Genomic DNA, 15222 nt, shown 5'->3' on the forward strand with positions numbered 1-15222 from the left:
GGTCAGGATCTAAAAGAGAAAAACACCTAGAAACTCACTAGTATGGATAACAGAATTGATTCAAGGACCAGGGAGAATGCTGTTTATTGGTCTGCCAGGCAATTTTGTATAAGAATGATTAAAATTACGTCCCTATTTTAGTTATTTTGTGAGAGTATCCCACACAGTATCCCACCGTGAAGATAATGTCTTCAAATAACCTAATCTAGGGGAAATTTTTAAAATTGTTTGCCACTGCACATTCTTGGCATGGTCCGTGGGTGTGCAATAAAGCAAGGTCCCTAGTAAGAGTTAGGTTATAAGGGCTGGAATTGAAAGTAGTCCAAATTTAAGGGTATCACGTTAAAAAGCAGCATACTTTTCCCCCACTAATTCAAACATACCTAGTTTTTTCCTCCAGAGTTAAAATAAATCACTGTGGTTTTTTGGCATGGGTAGAAGAAGAAAAAAAAGAAAAAATGCTAGACTTTCACTCAGCAAATTAGCTCACACTCTGGGAAGTACTCCAGAACTTAGACCTGCTGAAGGAGCAGTGAATTCATGTCCCCCTTTAGTTCTTGGTGCCTTGGTGGGCAGCAGACAGGCCAGGGCCCACCCACTAGTTAAGTTTTAGTGTTTTCTTTGCCGCTTTTTCATTTTTTTGGCGCATATACAATCAGGTTTGCATCATCCACAAAGCATCGTAAAACCCCTTGCTTTTCTTGTTTGTTTTCTGTTTTTATTTAAAGGAGGAAGTTTGAGCACTTACTCAAAATGTTGCTGGTCCTTTCAGAGGAGATAAAACACATCAGCCCATGCATGGTGCCTGGGTTTTGGAGACAACTGATCGGTGCTCATCGTTTCTCCCCTCTGCTTCACTCACAGGGAGACCCCCACCTGTACCTCCTATCACACTGTACTCCTTTCCTGAACTTAGGGGGACGGATTTCCATCCCTTAAACTCACTGTTGCAGAGGCAAATCCATCACCCTCCCTTCTGCTTGTCTTAAGATTCAGGAGCCAAATTCAAATGTGAGCTCCACCAACCTCTGTTTGAGCATGTTATCTAACCAGCACATCCAGACATTCTAGGTGCAAACACTTCCTCCTTTAACTCCCATGCCTTGGGTTCATTTGGCAAATAGTTTTACTTCTGTCACAGCATAATGACTGAAGTGAAGTGAAGAGTTAGTTGCTCAGTCGTGTCCAACTCTTCGCAACCCCATGGACTGCAGTCCACCAGGTTCCACTGTCCATGGAATTCTCCAAGCAAGAATACTGGAGTGGGTTGCCACACCCTTCTCCATGGAATCTTCCTGACCCAGGGATCAAACCTGGGTCTCCCACATTATAGGCAAATTCTTGACCACCTGAGCCATTAGGTGCTCAGTAATTACTGAATGTAACTGAAATAAATAAAGCAAACTAATAAGTGCCTACATTTTGCCAAAGGAAGCAATTGGTGAACAAACAGATGACATCGCTGAGTCTGTTAGAGGATAAAGACAAGAAGACAACTGCGGCAGAGTGTGATCTATTGATGCGCAAGTACAGGGAGCACAAGAAAATGGCACTCGACCCACATTTAAAATTTTAGGGAAAAATCCCACAGCTAAACTGACTCCCGAACAACAGGCATGACTGAGCAGGCCAGGAAAGGACAGGACTGTTTCTGTAAAAGTGAGAGGCACGTGTTGAGGACCCAGCAGCAGAAAGGAGAATTTGCTACATTCCAGGACGTGGGGGGGTCTCATGTGGCTGGAGTGTGCGGAGAGAGGTGAGAATGAAGGTTATGGAGAAACACGTGGCTCCCAACATGCAATCTGTGCAGACCTGTCAAAGGATTCATATTTGAGTCTCTTCCCGGTGGAGGAAGAATGGGTGATACTGGTGAGAAGTGACTAAAGCCTAGAGATGCTGGGACAGGAGTGTGCACTGACTTGGAGGAGAATATAAGCTTAGAGGGAGGTGTTTTTGAGTTTTCCTGGTCATTCTTATTGTTTTAAGGTATGTGACAATATTAACTTTTTGAGTATTGTTGGAAAGGAGCTTGAAACAGAAAGCCCGAGCGGTGAAGACGCAGGAAGAGACGTTCCTAAGAGAAGGCGTCGGGCGTGCACCTGGAGAGAAGGCTATTGGGGGGCTGCGGCCAAATCTAGATATGTGTGTTTTCAGAGAGGACTCTGAGGCATGCGTGTGTGGGCATCTCTGTTCTCCGCGTTGCTGAGGTCTCCTGAGCCTGATGTGGTGATGGGAGCCCTAGAAGTTAGCTTCATTCAGCGACAATCTGGAGGGCTGACCTTATGGGGAAGGGAAACAACAGAATATGATTCCTGCTCTCACGGTGCCTCTGTTTGGTGGTAGAAAAGAAAGTGAAATCGTTCAGTCGTGTCTGACTCTTTGTGACCCCCTGGACTGTAGCCTACCAGGATCCTCAGTCCATGGGATTTTCCAGGCAAGAATACTGGAGTAGGTTGCCATTTCCTTCTCCAGGGGATCTTCCTGACCCAGGGATTGAACCCGGGTCTCCTGCATTGTAGGCAGACGCTAGGCCATTTAGCAATGCATTCTCCAGTTGTTTGTTACGATTTTTAAGTATTTTGAGGGAGATGTCAGAATACTCTGATAACTTAAGGATGAAACACAGGGGCAGGAGAGAGACTCTGAGAAAGGGTTGTTTGAGCAGAACTCTGAAGGATGCATCAGAACTACCTGGAGCTTCTGCACTGCAGGCCAATTCTTTACCCACGGAGCCATTGGGGAAGCCACCTGGGGCTTCAGCTGAAGGGAAGAGTGGAGGTCACTAAACAGACCCTGATGGCAGTGCTGTGGGCAGCTAGCTGTCCAGGGCTTGTGTCCTTCTGACTTTCAATTTCAGACTTGTGTTTGAAACTGCTTTTTGTTTTCTGGCCCCTGTCTCCTAATCATTTCTTGTCACTCTCCTAACCTAGTTATTTTTCTTTGAAGGCAAACTTCACGCATCGTCTCTTATTCTTCACAGCTTTTACATATGCCTTGTTCGCTCCAGGTTGTTCAGTATGTGCACACTGATTTGAATCTATAAGGTCTATGCTTCCCTGCTGGCTCAGACAGTAAACAATCCACCTGCAATGCAGGAGACCTGGGTACAATCCCTGGGTTGGGAAGATCCCCTGGAGGAGGGCATGGCAACCCACTCCACTTGGTGGGCTACAGTCCACGGGGTCGCAAAGAGTCAGACACTACTGAGCGACTAAGCACACAGCACAGCACAAGGTCTATGTAAGTTTTCAAAAACTTAGGGACCAACTGAGAATATACAGGGTTGCAGAGGGTCTTAACATGGTGCTGACAGTTGTGCAAATTTAAAATGGATAGCCAGGTTTGCACCTAAAATCAAGGTTCAAAGATTTTCTTTTATGAAGATCAAAAAATATTTAAAATTGAAGGGATCCCTATCCAGACTGTGTAATTCCACTTTTTTAAAGTTGAACATATTTTTTAACCTCTTCTGGATACTGTTACCTGTTAATGTACTCAAGCACTCTTGAGTATGTTTCATTGAAAACAAAGATTTCTAATCTTTTTAATGGCAAGGTGGGAATTTAAATTTGAAAAGTAGAAAAGTGAAATACAAAAAATAATAATTAAAAAATAAAAAGTAGAAAACCACCAGATAACTCCTAGCTTTTTCTTATGTACAGGTAACTCCCTAGTTTTTTCTTATGTACGACTTGACTAGAGATCATCTCTTTACTTGGGATGCATATGAAGTTGGATACACATTTTCAGTCTGTCTCATGGATTCAGGTCAGTTGCGGGAATGTTTCTATGGTGTTTTGTTGAGGGATGAATTTCTATTTTCCTGTCTTTCAGGTCCCGTCGGAGTAGGTTTGAATGAACTGAAACGAAAGCTGCTGATCAGTGACACACAGCACTACGGCGTGACAGTGCCCCGTAAGTTCTGTACTGTTTGACGCTGCGCACGCTGGCCCAGCACTTACACGCATGCGTGCTGCAGGCTGGCTGCCAGCATTCACAGCTAGTCCTAACCCCAGCCCCGGGGAGGACAGAGTGACCTTATCCACATTTTAGAGGAGGAAACTGAGGCCTGAAAGTTCAGGGAAAAGCCCCAGATTACACAGGCAAGGTATTTGTTGATTTCAGCCTCCCACTCAGTTTTTATGGTGAATTTTAGTGCATGTATGACATTAATTTTTACTTACACGTTTTCTTCTAAACAGAAGTGTATTCTACTTCTTTAATTTCCAGAGTTTTCAACAAGCTTTAAGACTAGAAGGACCAAACTACAGAGAGCTAAAGGAGGCTTCTTGTAATATAAATGTTTCTTAATTACTTTTCATATTGTAGTCATTGATATATAGTAAAATGAGCTTTTGATGGCCATATAATCTGAATGTGGTAGGCTTCTTTTCAGTATAGAGAATAAGATCTGTTTTTAGAAAACTGGTTTTCACAGGCATGCTTACAAATGAAACATCATCCTGGAAGCATTTTGATATTCAGAATAAATGCCATTTAACTACTTAATAGTTTGTTATTAGGGAGCCATCTAAAAGACTAGATTGAAATGTTGGCTTTTTAAGTGGTTTTAGTAATGTTTTAAAAAAAAAAGTTGTATATTGCCCTTAGCAGTGTTCTCCAATTTTGGACGAGTTTGACTTTATTTTAAAATTATAGTTTTCTGTTACCTCATTACTACATTTTTCCAAGTTATTGTTTATAATCATTTTCAGCCATAAGTTATAGGGTTGCTAATTTCTACCAAAAGAGATGAAAGTAAAGGAAAAATGGAAACATGTAATTAAACAGTTTCTTTTTATTTTTCCTTTAATTATGCACTACTCTCACAAAAGCTGGATTGTAATATGCAAGTCATTAGAAAATCTTGAAAAACAATTAATAAGCTTACAGATGAGTGATTACAGATAAATCCTAGAGAAAAACAGATTACAAAGGAAAAAAAATTAATAATTTACTAGTTTCTTCATTGCCTTTGTCTTATTTTGTCCTCCCAACAATGGTATAAGATGGTCAATATCCCCATTTCACAGAGGAGGAAATAGGTAAAAAGGATACTTTGACTTATCCAGAAGTTCTGTAGGCAATAATCGCACTTGATTTGAAACCAGTTTTCACGTTCTTCCTCCCACATGACACTACACAAGCCTTTCCAGCTCCAGATCCTCTTTACTGTAGCCCAATGAGTGTGTGTGCACTAAGTCACTTCAGTCGTGTCCAACTGTGTGCCACCCTATGAACTGTAGCCCGCCAGGCTCCTCTGTCCATGGGATTCTCCTGGCAAGAACATTAGAATGGGTTGCCATGCCCTCCTCCAGGGGATCTCCCTGACCCAGGGATTGAACTCACGTCTCTTATATCTCCTGCGTTGGCAGGCGGGTTCTTTACCACTAGCACCACCTAGAGTAAAAACTAACTTCTTTTGAAGAGGATAAATCTTAACAAGAGTGTCTATCAAATGTAACCCTCCCTGGTAGTTTTGGTATTATTCAAGGCATCTTGGACTTCCCCAGTGGTTCAGATGGTAAATAATCCACCTGCAATGCAGGAGACCCAGGTTCAATCCCTGGGTCGGGAAGATCCCCTGGAGAAGGAAATGGCAACCCACTCCAGTATTCTTGCCTGGAGAATTCCATGGACAGAGGAGCCTGATGGGCTACAGTTCATGGGGTCACAAAGAGTCACCACAGCACCTTGGACTCAGTGTATCCATCTATTAAAATATTATCTACATCTAAAGTTGTTATAGAAATGAACAACATCCAGAAATGTTCTAGGGCTGAGACTCGCCAAAGAAATCCCTAAAGGAGTAATTATCCTTCTTAAACAGGTGCTAATGTCAAAAGACCCCCAGAACAATGTTTTCCATACTTGCCTGATAATAAGAATCCCTTGAGATTCCAGAGAGATTCTCCTTCTGGAGATCTGACAGAATTCCTGAAAATCTGTGTTCACAGCCAGCATCCCAGGTGATTCACTGTATTAGACATGTGTGGGAAATACAGCTGTAGTATCAAGTGTGGATGATTTAATTAAGATATTTTTAAGAGCAGTTTTAGAATTTTAGATAGGTTTGGGCTCCCTAGGTGGCACTTGTGGTAAAGAATCTGCCAGCTGATGGTTGGGAAGCTCCCCTGGAGGAAGAAATGGCAACCCACTCCAGTATTCTTGCCTGGAGAATCCCATGGACAAAGGAGCCTTGCGCTACAGTCCATGGAGTCTCAGAGAGTTGGACACAACTGAAGCGACTCAACACGCAGCAGGTAAAAGACTTTATTAGGCAGAGTCATGATTATTTAGAGAAAAATTGCTTTGATTATACCACCAGTATTCTGTTTGATGTTTAACTCCATAATCTCCATTCCCACACCCCTTTTTCATCCTTTATATTGGTGATTTTCTCTTTTTATCTTGATCAGTGTGACTCAGTTTTTTAAAATTGTTTTCCTTTATTGTTTTCTAAAAATATTTTTTTTAATTTCTGCTCTTTACTATTTTACATGTGAAAAGAATGTGTATTCTGCTGTTACTGGATGTGATGTTACGTGGACATTAACTAGACCCAGGAAGTTGGTAGTGGTGTTCAGATCACCTGTGTCTTGCTGACATTTTGTCTAGTCCTATCAAATGTTGCAAGAGGGGCACTGAAATCTCTTACTCTGATTGTGAGATTGTCCACTTCTCCATTTAACTCAGTCCAATTTTGCTTTGTTATTACGTATGTCGGAGAAGGCAATGGCAACCCACTCCAGTACTCTTGCCTGGAAAATCCCATGGACAGCTGAGCCTGGTAGGCTGCAGTCCATGGGGTCGCTAAGAGTCGGATACGACTGAGCAACTTCACTTTCACTTTTCACTTTCATGCACTGGAGAAGGAAATGGCAACCCACTCCAGTGTTCTTGCCTGGAGAATCCTAGGGACAGGGGAGCCTGGTGGGCTGCCGTCTTTGGGGTCGCACAGAATGCATTTATCTTTTATCATTTAAAATATTCTTTTTTTCCTTGAGGTATCTTATCTGATATAAGTAGCCACTTCAGCCTTCTTATGCTTACTGTTTACATGGTATATAATCTTCTATTTATTATCAACATATCTGTGTCTTTATATTTAATGTGTCTTTCCTATAGGCTTGTAGACAGTATGTACTGGGATCTTGCTTTTTCACCCATTCTATGGCTCTCTGCCTTTTAATAGAAATATATAGACCATTAACATTTTTTGAATTGATGAAATGATTTAAGCCACACTTTTATTATTTGTTTTCCGTTTATTCCCTTTGTTTTTTAATTCCTTGTCTACTTTGTGAGGGTGGTATTTGAATGTTCTTTAGTATTCCATTTTAATTTACCTAGTGGCTCTCTGCTTATATCTCTTTGCATTGCTTTTTTACTGGTTGCTCTAGGGATTACAATATGCATATATCTGACCATTCACAGTTTCAGTAACTTTGTGACATTTTACATAAAATATAGAAACCTTGAAATTATATAAGTCCCTATACCTCCACTTCTTTTTGTGTAGTTGTCAAATGTATTATATTTGCATACATTGAAAACTCCACCAGATAATATTGTAACTTTCTCTTTAAATCTGCTTTATGTATTTTAAAGAACTTAAGCAGAAAAAAGTAGACTTCTGTTTTTACTCAACTATGTATTCTTCCTGTTCTTTATTCATTTCTGAAGATATGCTTCCTTCTTAACATTTCCTTTCAGTCTGAAAAAGTTCCTTGAATATTTCCTTTAGCACAGATCTGCTGATGAATTCTACTAGTTTTCCTTCATGCAAGAACGTCTTTATTTTGCCTTTAATCCTGCAAGGTATTTTGGTCAAAGGTCTTTTCTTTTAGTACCTTAAAGATGTAATTTCATTGATGTTTTATGCATAGGGTAAGAAATCTGTAGTCATTGAACTCACGTATCTATTCCCCGTGTATGTACTGTGATTTTGTTTTTGTTGTTTTCTAGATGCTTTCAAGACTTTTTCTTTACTTTTCTTTCACTTTGAGTTGTTTGGATGTGCTACGTCCAAGCATTACTGTCTTTGAATTTTTTCTGTTTGGGATTTGTTGAGTTCTGAAATTTGTAAAATGTATGTCTTTAATCAGATTTTAGCAGTTTGGGACGTTATTTCTTCAAATACTTTTTAAAGCCTCAGTCTTTCTGGCATCCCCATTACACATCTGTTTGACATTTCAGTCAACATTTTCATACAGGTCTCTAGGGTTCCATTTATATTTTTTTTCAATTTTCTTTCTCTTGGTTGCCCAGATTTTATAATTCCTATTGATCTGTCTTCAAGTTCACTGGCTATTTTCCCTGTCATCTCCATTCTGCTATTGAGCCTATCTAGTGGTTGGTTTTTGTAAAATATATTTAAGTTCTAAAATTTCCATTGTTTTCTTCTTTATAGTTTCTATTTCTTTGCTAAGAATTCATGTTTTCATTCATTTCAGGTGTGTTTTCCTTTACCTTATGAAGCATAGTTGCAATAGTTGCTTTAAAGTCTTTGATAGTTCTAACTTCTTGGTCATTCAGGGCTGCCTTCTATTATCTTTCCCTTTGAGAAATAAATGCCCATTTTTTTTTTCAGTTCTTTTCTGTTGAATAATATAAAATTGCATTCTGGATATTATGAATGCTATGTTGTATTGACTTCAGGTCCTGTTATAATATTCTGAAAAATGGTAATGTTTATTATAGTAAGCAAGTCACCAATTGGTTTATGTTTAGACCATAAGTTTTATCTCATTTTCTATAAATTATGGTTTAAATCTCACTTCAACTCTCTAAGCTTTGCTTTGTTGGTTTGAGTCTGCCCTGTCTTGTGCAGTTAAGGGATCAGTCTGCAACTTGTGTGAATAGTGCAGGTCTTAGCTCCACTCTCTCTGCCTTCTGTACATTGGTTTGGGCATGTTCTGTGCTTCTACTTGTGGGCTAGGCTGAAGCTTGTGTATTCTAATCTTTGTTGTTGTTTGTTGTTAAGTCGTGTCAGACTTTTGCAACTGCATGGATGGTAGCCCACCAGGCTCCTCGGTCTATGGGATTTCCCAGGCAAGGATACTGGAATGAGTTGCTATTTCCTCCTCCAGGGGATCTTCCTGATCAGGGATTGAACCTGGGTCTCCTGCTTAGCAGGCAGATTGATTATCACCAAGCCCACTGGGAAGCGATTCTAATCTTAGTTCACTTCTTAAAACTTTGCTGGTTGGAGTCTGGGCTTCATGTGCACAGCTTAGGGGTTATTCTTAGATTAGTATTGATTTCTTCACAGAATTGGGAGTATTTCCTTCTCCAGCTTTCTCCCTTCCTGGATTCCTTGCACACTCTTCAACACACAGGGGAGTTTTCTTCCTGGTTCTTTTCACCAAAAAGTCAGAGCTTCTGTTGGAATTTAGACACACATTCCTCCATACTACTCTGTGAACGAGCCCACCCATAGGGCAAAGTGAAAGAAAGTGAGGTCACTCAGTCATGTCTGACTCTTTGCAGCCCCATGGACTGTAGCCTACCAGGCTCCTCCGTCCATGGAATTTTCCAGGGAAGAGTACTGGAGTGGCTTGGCATTTCCTTCTCCAGGGGATCTTCCCAACCCAGGGATCGAACCCGGGTCTCCCTCATTGCAGGCAGATGCTTTACCATCTGAGCCACCAGGGAAGTCCCCCATAGGGCAAAGCTAAAGGGAAATAAAAGTTAAACTCTCCCTTACTGAGGCTGACTCTCTTCCACAGTCTACCTGCTTTGTTTGTTTTCTAAGTGCTCAAAACAAAAATAGATGTTTTGGGTTCAGAGTTTTTAGTTGTAATCAGGAGGGATGGACTGCAGTCAGTTTTATACTTGCCACCTCAGCACTGCAATTCCTCAGGGTTTTACTTTTGTTTTTAAAGTTAATACTGTATTTTCTGCTCCATTATAATTCAGTAGCAAATAATTAGGCAAAATCACTAAAAAGTTTAGAAGTTCACTTGTATTTCAAGAAGATATTTATAATTTTGCAAAGGAGAAGTAAATAGAGGTCTTTGATTAGTAAAGCAAACATTAATGGCATACCCTATGTACCATGTGTAAAATAAAATAATTTCAGAGTTTACCTTTCAACCTAGTGAGCAGTAAACTTGCTTCAATGAATAAAGAATCAATAAAAGATGATAATCATATTATTTGCAAAAAAGGAAAATTTTCCTCGAGTTTAAATACCATTTTATTTAATTAACATATAATGCCCCTTCAGAATAATTAATGGCATAAACACAATGCAATTCAATATTTAATCCACCCTCAAGTCAATATAACTTTAGTATTAGTGGAAAAACTGAATTAATGGGATTCCTATATTTTATTAGCTAATGTGCTTTTAAGTTTTAAATCTTATTTACGAAAAATCCTTTAATCAAATACATAATTTCTTTTTTAGTATTTCTCTTAGGGTGGATGATGTAGATACTCTTTTGAACTCTTTTTAATTAAATCACAGATACCACCAGACCAAGAAGAAGCCAGGAGAGTGATGGTGTTGAATATATTTTCATTTCCAAGCATTTGTTTGAGACAGATGTACAAAATAACAAGTATGTGGAAGTTTTTTTAAGAATTTTCATGAAACTACAGTTTTTAAGCATGTGGCCATATATGTGGTTATAAGCAATTCCATTTGAAGTGAATTTTCACTTTTATAATATTTGAAACTGATAAAAATATAATTCAATTAATGGTTATTACTAACCTTTGCCTTTAACTTTTCAGTAACCTAGAGCTGTTGTGTATCTGGTTAAGTTGAATGTGTAGGGATTATTTTGAAGAGTAAGGGAATGTAGCTAGTGTATTCCTGTCACGTCTTCCCACCCCACTATGCTATGCTATGCTATGCTAAGTCACTTCAGTCGTGTCCGACTCTGTGTGACCCCATAGACGGCAGCCCACCAGGCTCCCCCGTCCCTCGGATTCTCCAGGCAAGAACACTGGAGTGGGTTGCTATTTCCTTCTCCAGTGCATGAAAGTGAAAAGTGAAAGTGAAGTCGCTCAGTCATGTCCGACTCTTAGCGACCCCATGGACTGCAGCCCACCAGGCTCCTCCGTCCATGGGATTTTCCAGGCATTGCCTTCTCCATCCCACCCCACTAACTGAATCTTAACATAGAATTTGGGTAGAAGTTTATTTTAAAAACTAGTAACTATGTAATAGATCCCTAGAGATCTCGGGTGGCCTTGGCCTGTAATGACTTGAAGCGGGGCTTCGTTCCCAGCCAGAAATGGGGCTGGGTCATGATGGTGAAGGCAGCAGATGGTAGCCACTAGACCAATGGTCAGTGACAAGGGCCCTGGCCCTTTGGCTTTGCGGAAAAGAATTTCCACAAAGATGGAAAGTAGTGAAGCAACTGAAGTATTTATTAACAGGAAAAAAAGAGTACAGTATGAAGTGTGGACAGAAACGAGTGACCTGAGAGAGAGTCGCCGAGCTGCACCCTCGTGGCAGTCTGAATTACTTTTATGGAGTTTTCTTCTGGGTTTCCTTTGACTAATCATTTTGATTTGCCTGGTGCACAGTCCATATTTGGTGTATCTCAGGATCCTTCCATGTGTGCACATGCATCTCTTAGCCAAGATGGATCCTACCACAAAGACATATGGGTGGGGAACATCCCTTAACATAACTCCCCTTTGGCCTCCAAGGAGCCTTTTTTGCACGTGTATGGTCAGGGAGGTTTCCTGACTTTGAGAAATATGTCATCTGGGCAGGGCCCAGACTCCTTCCTCCCTTAATTGCCCTGCTATTCTCCTCTGGAGTTACAGTCAATAGGGAATGAATCTCCCAATCTCTTTATGCTGATGGGGGCCGAGAGGGGGTGGGGATGGGGGGTGTGGGTAGGGCCCATCTACCTCCTGCCTCAGTTCCAGCATTTGCCACCTACCTCTGTCTCTCATTAGCTTTTCAAAAAGTTAAATAAAAAATAATGTTAATCATCTTGCTTATACCATATCTTCTAGCAAGCCCTAAGTCTCCTACCCTCAGGTTTTCCATTTGCTTAAGGATGAATGTTTTAGGCTATCAGGGAGCAATGTGTGTATTAATGCAAGATTGTGGGATTTTATTGAAACATCAAAATGCTTTTTTCATGTTTGGCACAGTGATTTTGAGTTTTTATAGCACGTGATCAGCCACCCTGGTTCCATTAGCCACCAGCCAGTCCCTCCTCTTATGCTAAAGCTGAGCTTGGTTACTCTTTCGTGTGTAGTGAAATTTCAGTAGTTTCTATTGTTTGGTTTATTCACTGTTTTATTGCATTGCATTAGCTCTGAAAAAGAGGTGATGGAAAACATTAGTACTGCTGGACTAAAGTACTTCTTTCTGCTTAAGTGTAATACAAGCAAGTGTTACTGATTTGAAAAAGTAAAATAGAAGATTTTTTAGAAATTGACATTCTGAAGTACTTGGACCTAGTTATTTTATTAAAAACAGTTTGAAAATTACATGTTCAGCAAAACATCTTTTATATATATGAATTATGTCTGCCATATATATATGTGTGTATATATACATGTAATTCACAAATGATTCTAATTTCTACAGGTTTATTGAATATGGTGAATATAAAAACAACTATTATGGCACAAGTATAGACTCAGTTCGGTCTGTCCTGGCTAAAAACAAAGTTTGTTTGTTGGATGTTCAGCCTCATGTAAGTGAACAGTGACCTAGTCAACACACTTCTAGCCCATCAGAGCATTTCATTAGAGGGTAAATCTGAAATCTACTCACTTTTGGCATTTAGGTGCCTTTCCTAAGGTGACAAAAGCATTTAAATGTAATTTGAGATGGCTCTGTTGGAAAAAAAAAAAAAAAGCCCATGTTTTTAGAAGCCTGGAGATGTGTTTGTAACTCTTAGATTCAGTGTTTGCCAAGTATAATGACTCTTATTTATTCTATGTATTTTATATATAAAAATATATTACATTGTATGTATAATGTATTCTCCTATATGTATTATAAGTGTTCATAATTGTTGGCAATGGACATTTTGGTTCTTGGTCCTCTTTCATGGATTTTGGATCTATAATTAGCCTAGAAATGTAAAACCCTGGCAAGAGCCGTGGGCATCTCACAGGAGTTGTACAGCTGCCGGGTAGAGCTCACCTGGCACCCTGGGGACTCGATACAGGTGGATTGAGAGACGGTGGATGAAGCAGCTCACTTTCCTGTCTCAACATAGACCACCTCCATCACCCCCCCACCCCCTCCCTGCAGAGGCCCACCCACAGCATGCTCCTTACTACCCAGGAGCAGTGCTGACTTAAAAGCAGGAGACTTGCCCCTGAAGGGGACTCCAAAGGCAGGATGAAAGAGAAGGGACACCTCATTCTGAGAGCAGGAGGAGGCTTAGATGGCATGGCTGGAAGACTTGCATGTAAAGACAGTTAACTCATAGTGTCTTTTGGGTATTAGATCTAAGAACTAGCTTTCTGGTATTTTTAGCTGCTTCTCCTCAAGATTTAATGATGGCATATTTCAAAGCATTTTAAAGACAGGTTACATTCTCCATTTGTCCAGAGGTATCTAGTAACATTTAATTGTCAACAAATGATTGAACAATAATATAGTGAAAGGCCTGCTAACCTTAATTAGGAAATAATTTTAAGGAATTTTCTCCTTAGAAAGAAAATTCAGTTTTACTACAAAACATACTCCTGATATTATGAAGAAATGAAAGAAAATGTATTTCCTTCCTTGCAGACAGTGAAGCACTTAAGGACACTAGAATTTAAGCCGTTTGTGATATTTATAAAGCCTCCATCAATAGAGCGTTTGAGGGAGACAAGAAAAAATGCAAAGATTATCTCAAGCAGAGATGACCAAGGTGCTGCGAAGCCCTTTACAGTGAGTATGAGGATACTTTACTGAAAATACATAAGCAGGAGTTAAAGTCATATATGCAGTAGTGACCACATTAAGGAGACTGAGAGATGAGGCTGTGGTCCAAACATCCAGGCAGGACAGAACTGCATTTGGGTACATACATTTTAAGTGATTGCCCTGATTGTTTTCTCTGCTGTTGTGAACGGATCTTCATATTACATTGACTCAAAAACTATTTTGTATGCTTTTATGCATACTTATAAAATTTCTGAAGGCACATGTAAAAAAACCACTGAGTTTTCAACTAGCCTTATTTTTAAAGGGGAAAATACCAGTCGGTTACTATTACTCACTAATAGTCTAGATGAAGATTTAATAATTTGCCTTTTATACCAACATCATATATAGCATAATAAAAGAAAAAGCATCATTTGGGGTATAGGACAAATAGACTTGTAGTGTTCAATTTGTATTTCCTTTGACTATTGTTAGAAATGGCACCTGAAACTTTCACAACATTGTTGATGGGCTGTACTCCAATATAAAATAAAAGGTTTAAAAAAGAAATCACAGCTGTGGTGGGTTAATGATTAGAATGACTGGCATGGTCTCTGTTTTTTAACCTTGAGACAGTGTATTATACTTTAGGATCAAGAGAATGGCAGAAGCATTTTTCCCCTCCCTCTTTTAAGTAACTCATCTTTAACCTTCAGTTCAGTCGCTCAGTCATGTCTGACTCTTTGCGACCCCATGAATCGCAGCACGCCAGGCCTCCCTGTCCATCACCAACTCCCGGAGTTCATTCAGACTCACGTCCATCGAGTCAGTAATGCCATCTAGCCATCTCATCCTCTGCCGTCCCCTTCTCCTCCTGCCCCCAATCCCTCCCAGCATCAGAGTCTTTTCCAATGAGTCAATTCTTCGCATGAGATGGCCAAAGTACTGGAGTTTCAGCTTTAGCATCATTCCTTCCAAAGAAATCCCAGGGCTGATCTCCTTCAGAATGGACTGGTTGGATCTCCTTGCAGTCCAAGGGACTCTCAAGAGTCTTCTCCAACACCACAGTTCAAAAGCATCAATTCTTCGGCACTCAGCCTTCTTCACAGTCCAACTCTCACATCCATACATAACCACAGGAAAAACCACAGCCTTGACTAGATGGACCTTTGTTAGCAAAGTAATGTCTCTGCTTTTTAATATGCTATCTAGGTGGGTCATAACTTTTCTTCCAAGTCCATATTAATTTATAAACTATTAATTGTGGGTATCAAATAGACGTGATGTTTTTGATTTCCAGTATTTTTAAAATATCTTTTTTTCTAAAGTACTGACAGTATACAACCATACGAAGTAGGTACTGTTATATGATG

The 15222-nt window shown here is 39.9% G+C and overlaps 1 protein-coding gene and 1 long non-coding RNA gene across 11 annotated transcripts in view; one reads left to right on the forward strand and one right to left on the reverse strand.

Annotated features, from left to right (window-relative positions):
- MPP7 (MAGUK p55 scaffold protein 7) overlaps window positions 1–15222 on the forward strand; it is a 225267-nt gene that overhangs the window by 206225 nt on the left and 3820 nt on the right. Inside the window, exons 13-16 of the mRNA XM_061436267.1 lie at window positions 3835–3915; window positions 10475–10568; window positions 12569–12677; window positions 13730–13873. Of these exons, the coding sequence (XP_061292251.1) occupies window positions 3835–3915; window positions 10475–10568; window positions 12569–12677; window positions 13730–13873 (428 nt within the window). The remainder of the gene's footprint in view (window positions 1–3834; window positions 3916–10474; window positions 10569–12568; window positions 12678–13729; window positions 13874–15222) is intronic.
- LOC133259148 (uncharacterized) overlaps window positions 1–15222 on the reverse strand; it is a 184644-nt gene that overhangs the window by 106007 nt on the left and 63415 nt on the right. The window contains exon 3 of one of the 10 annotated variants that reach the window (XR_009740288.1): window positions 5872–5977. The exons of the other annotated variants lie outside the window; for them this stretch is intronic. This is a non-coding gene — a long non-coding RNA (uncharacterized LOC133259148). Of the gene's footprint in view, window positions 1–5871; window positions 5978–15222 lie in introns of those variants that run through there. 10 annotated transcript variants of the gene reach the window in all.

The sequence above is a fragment of the Bos javanicus genome, chromosome 13 (genome assembly GCF_032452875.1).
Source record: "Bos javanicus breed banteng chromosome 13, ARS-OSU_banteng_1.0, whole genome shotgun sequence".
In the NCBI taxonomy this organism is placed as follows: Eukaryota; Metazoa; Chordata; class Mammalia; order Artiodactyla; family Bovidae; genus Bos; species Bos javanicus.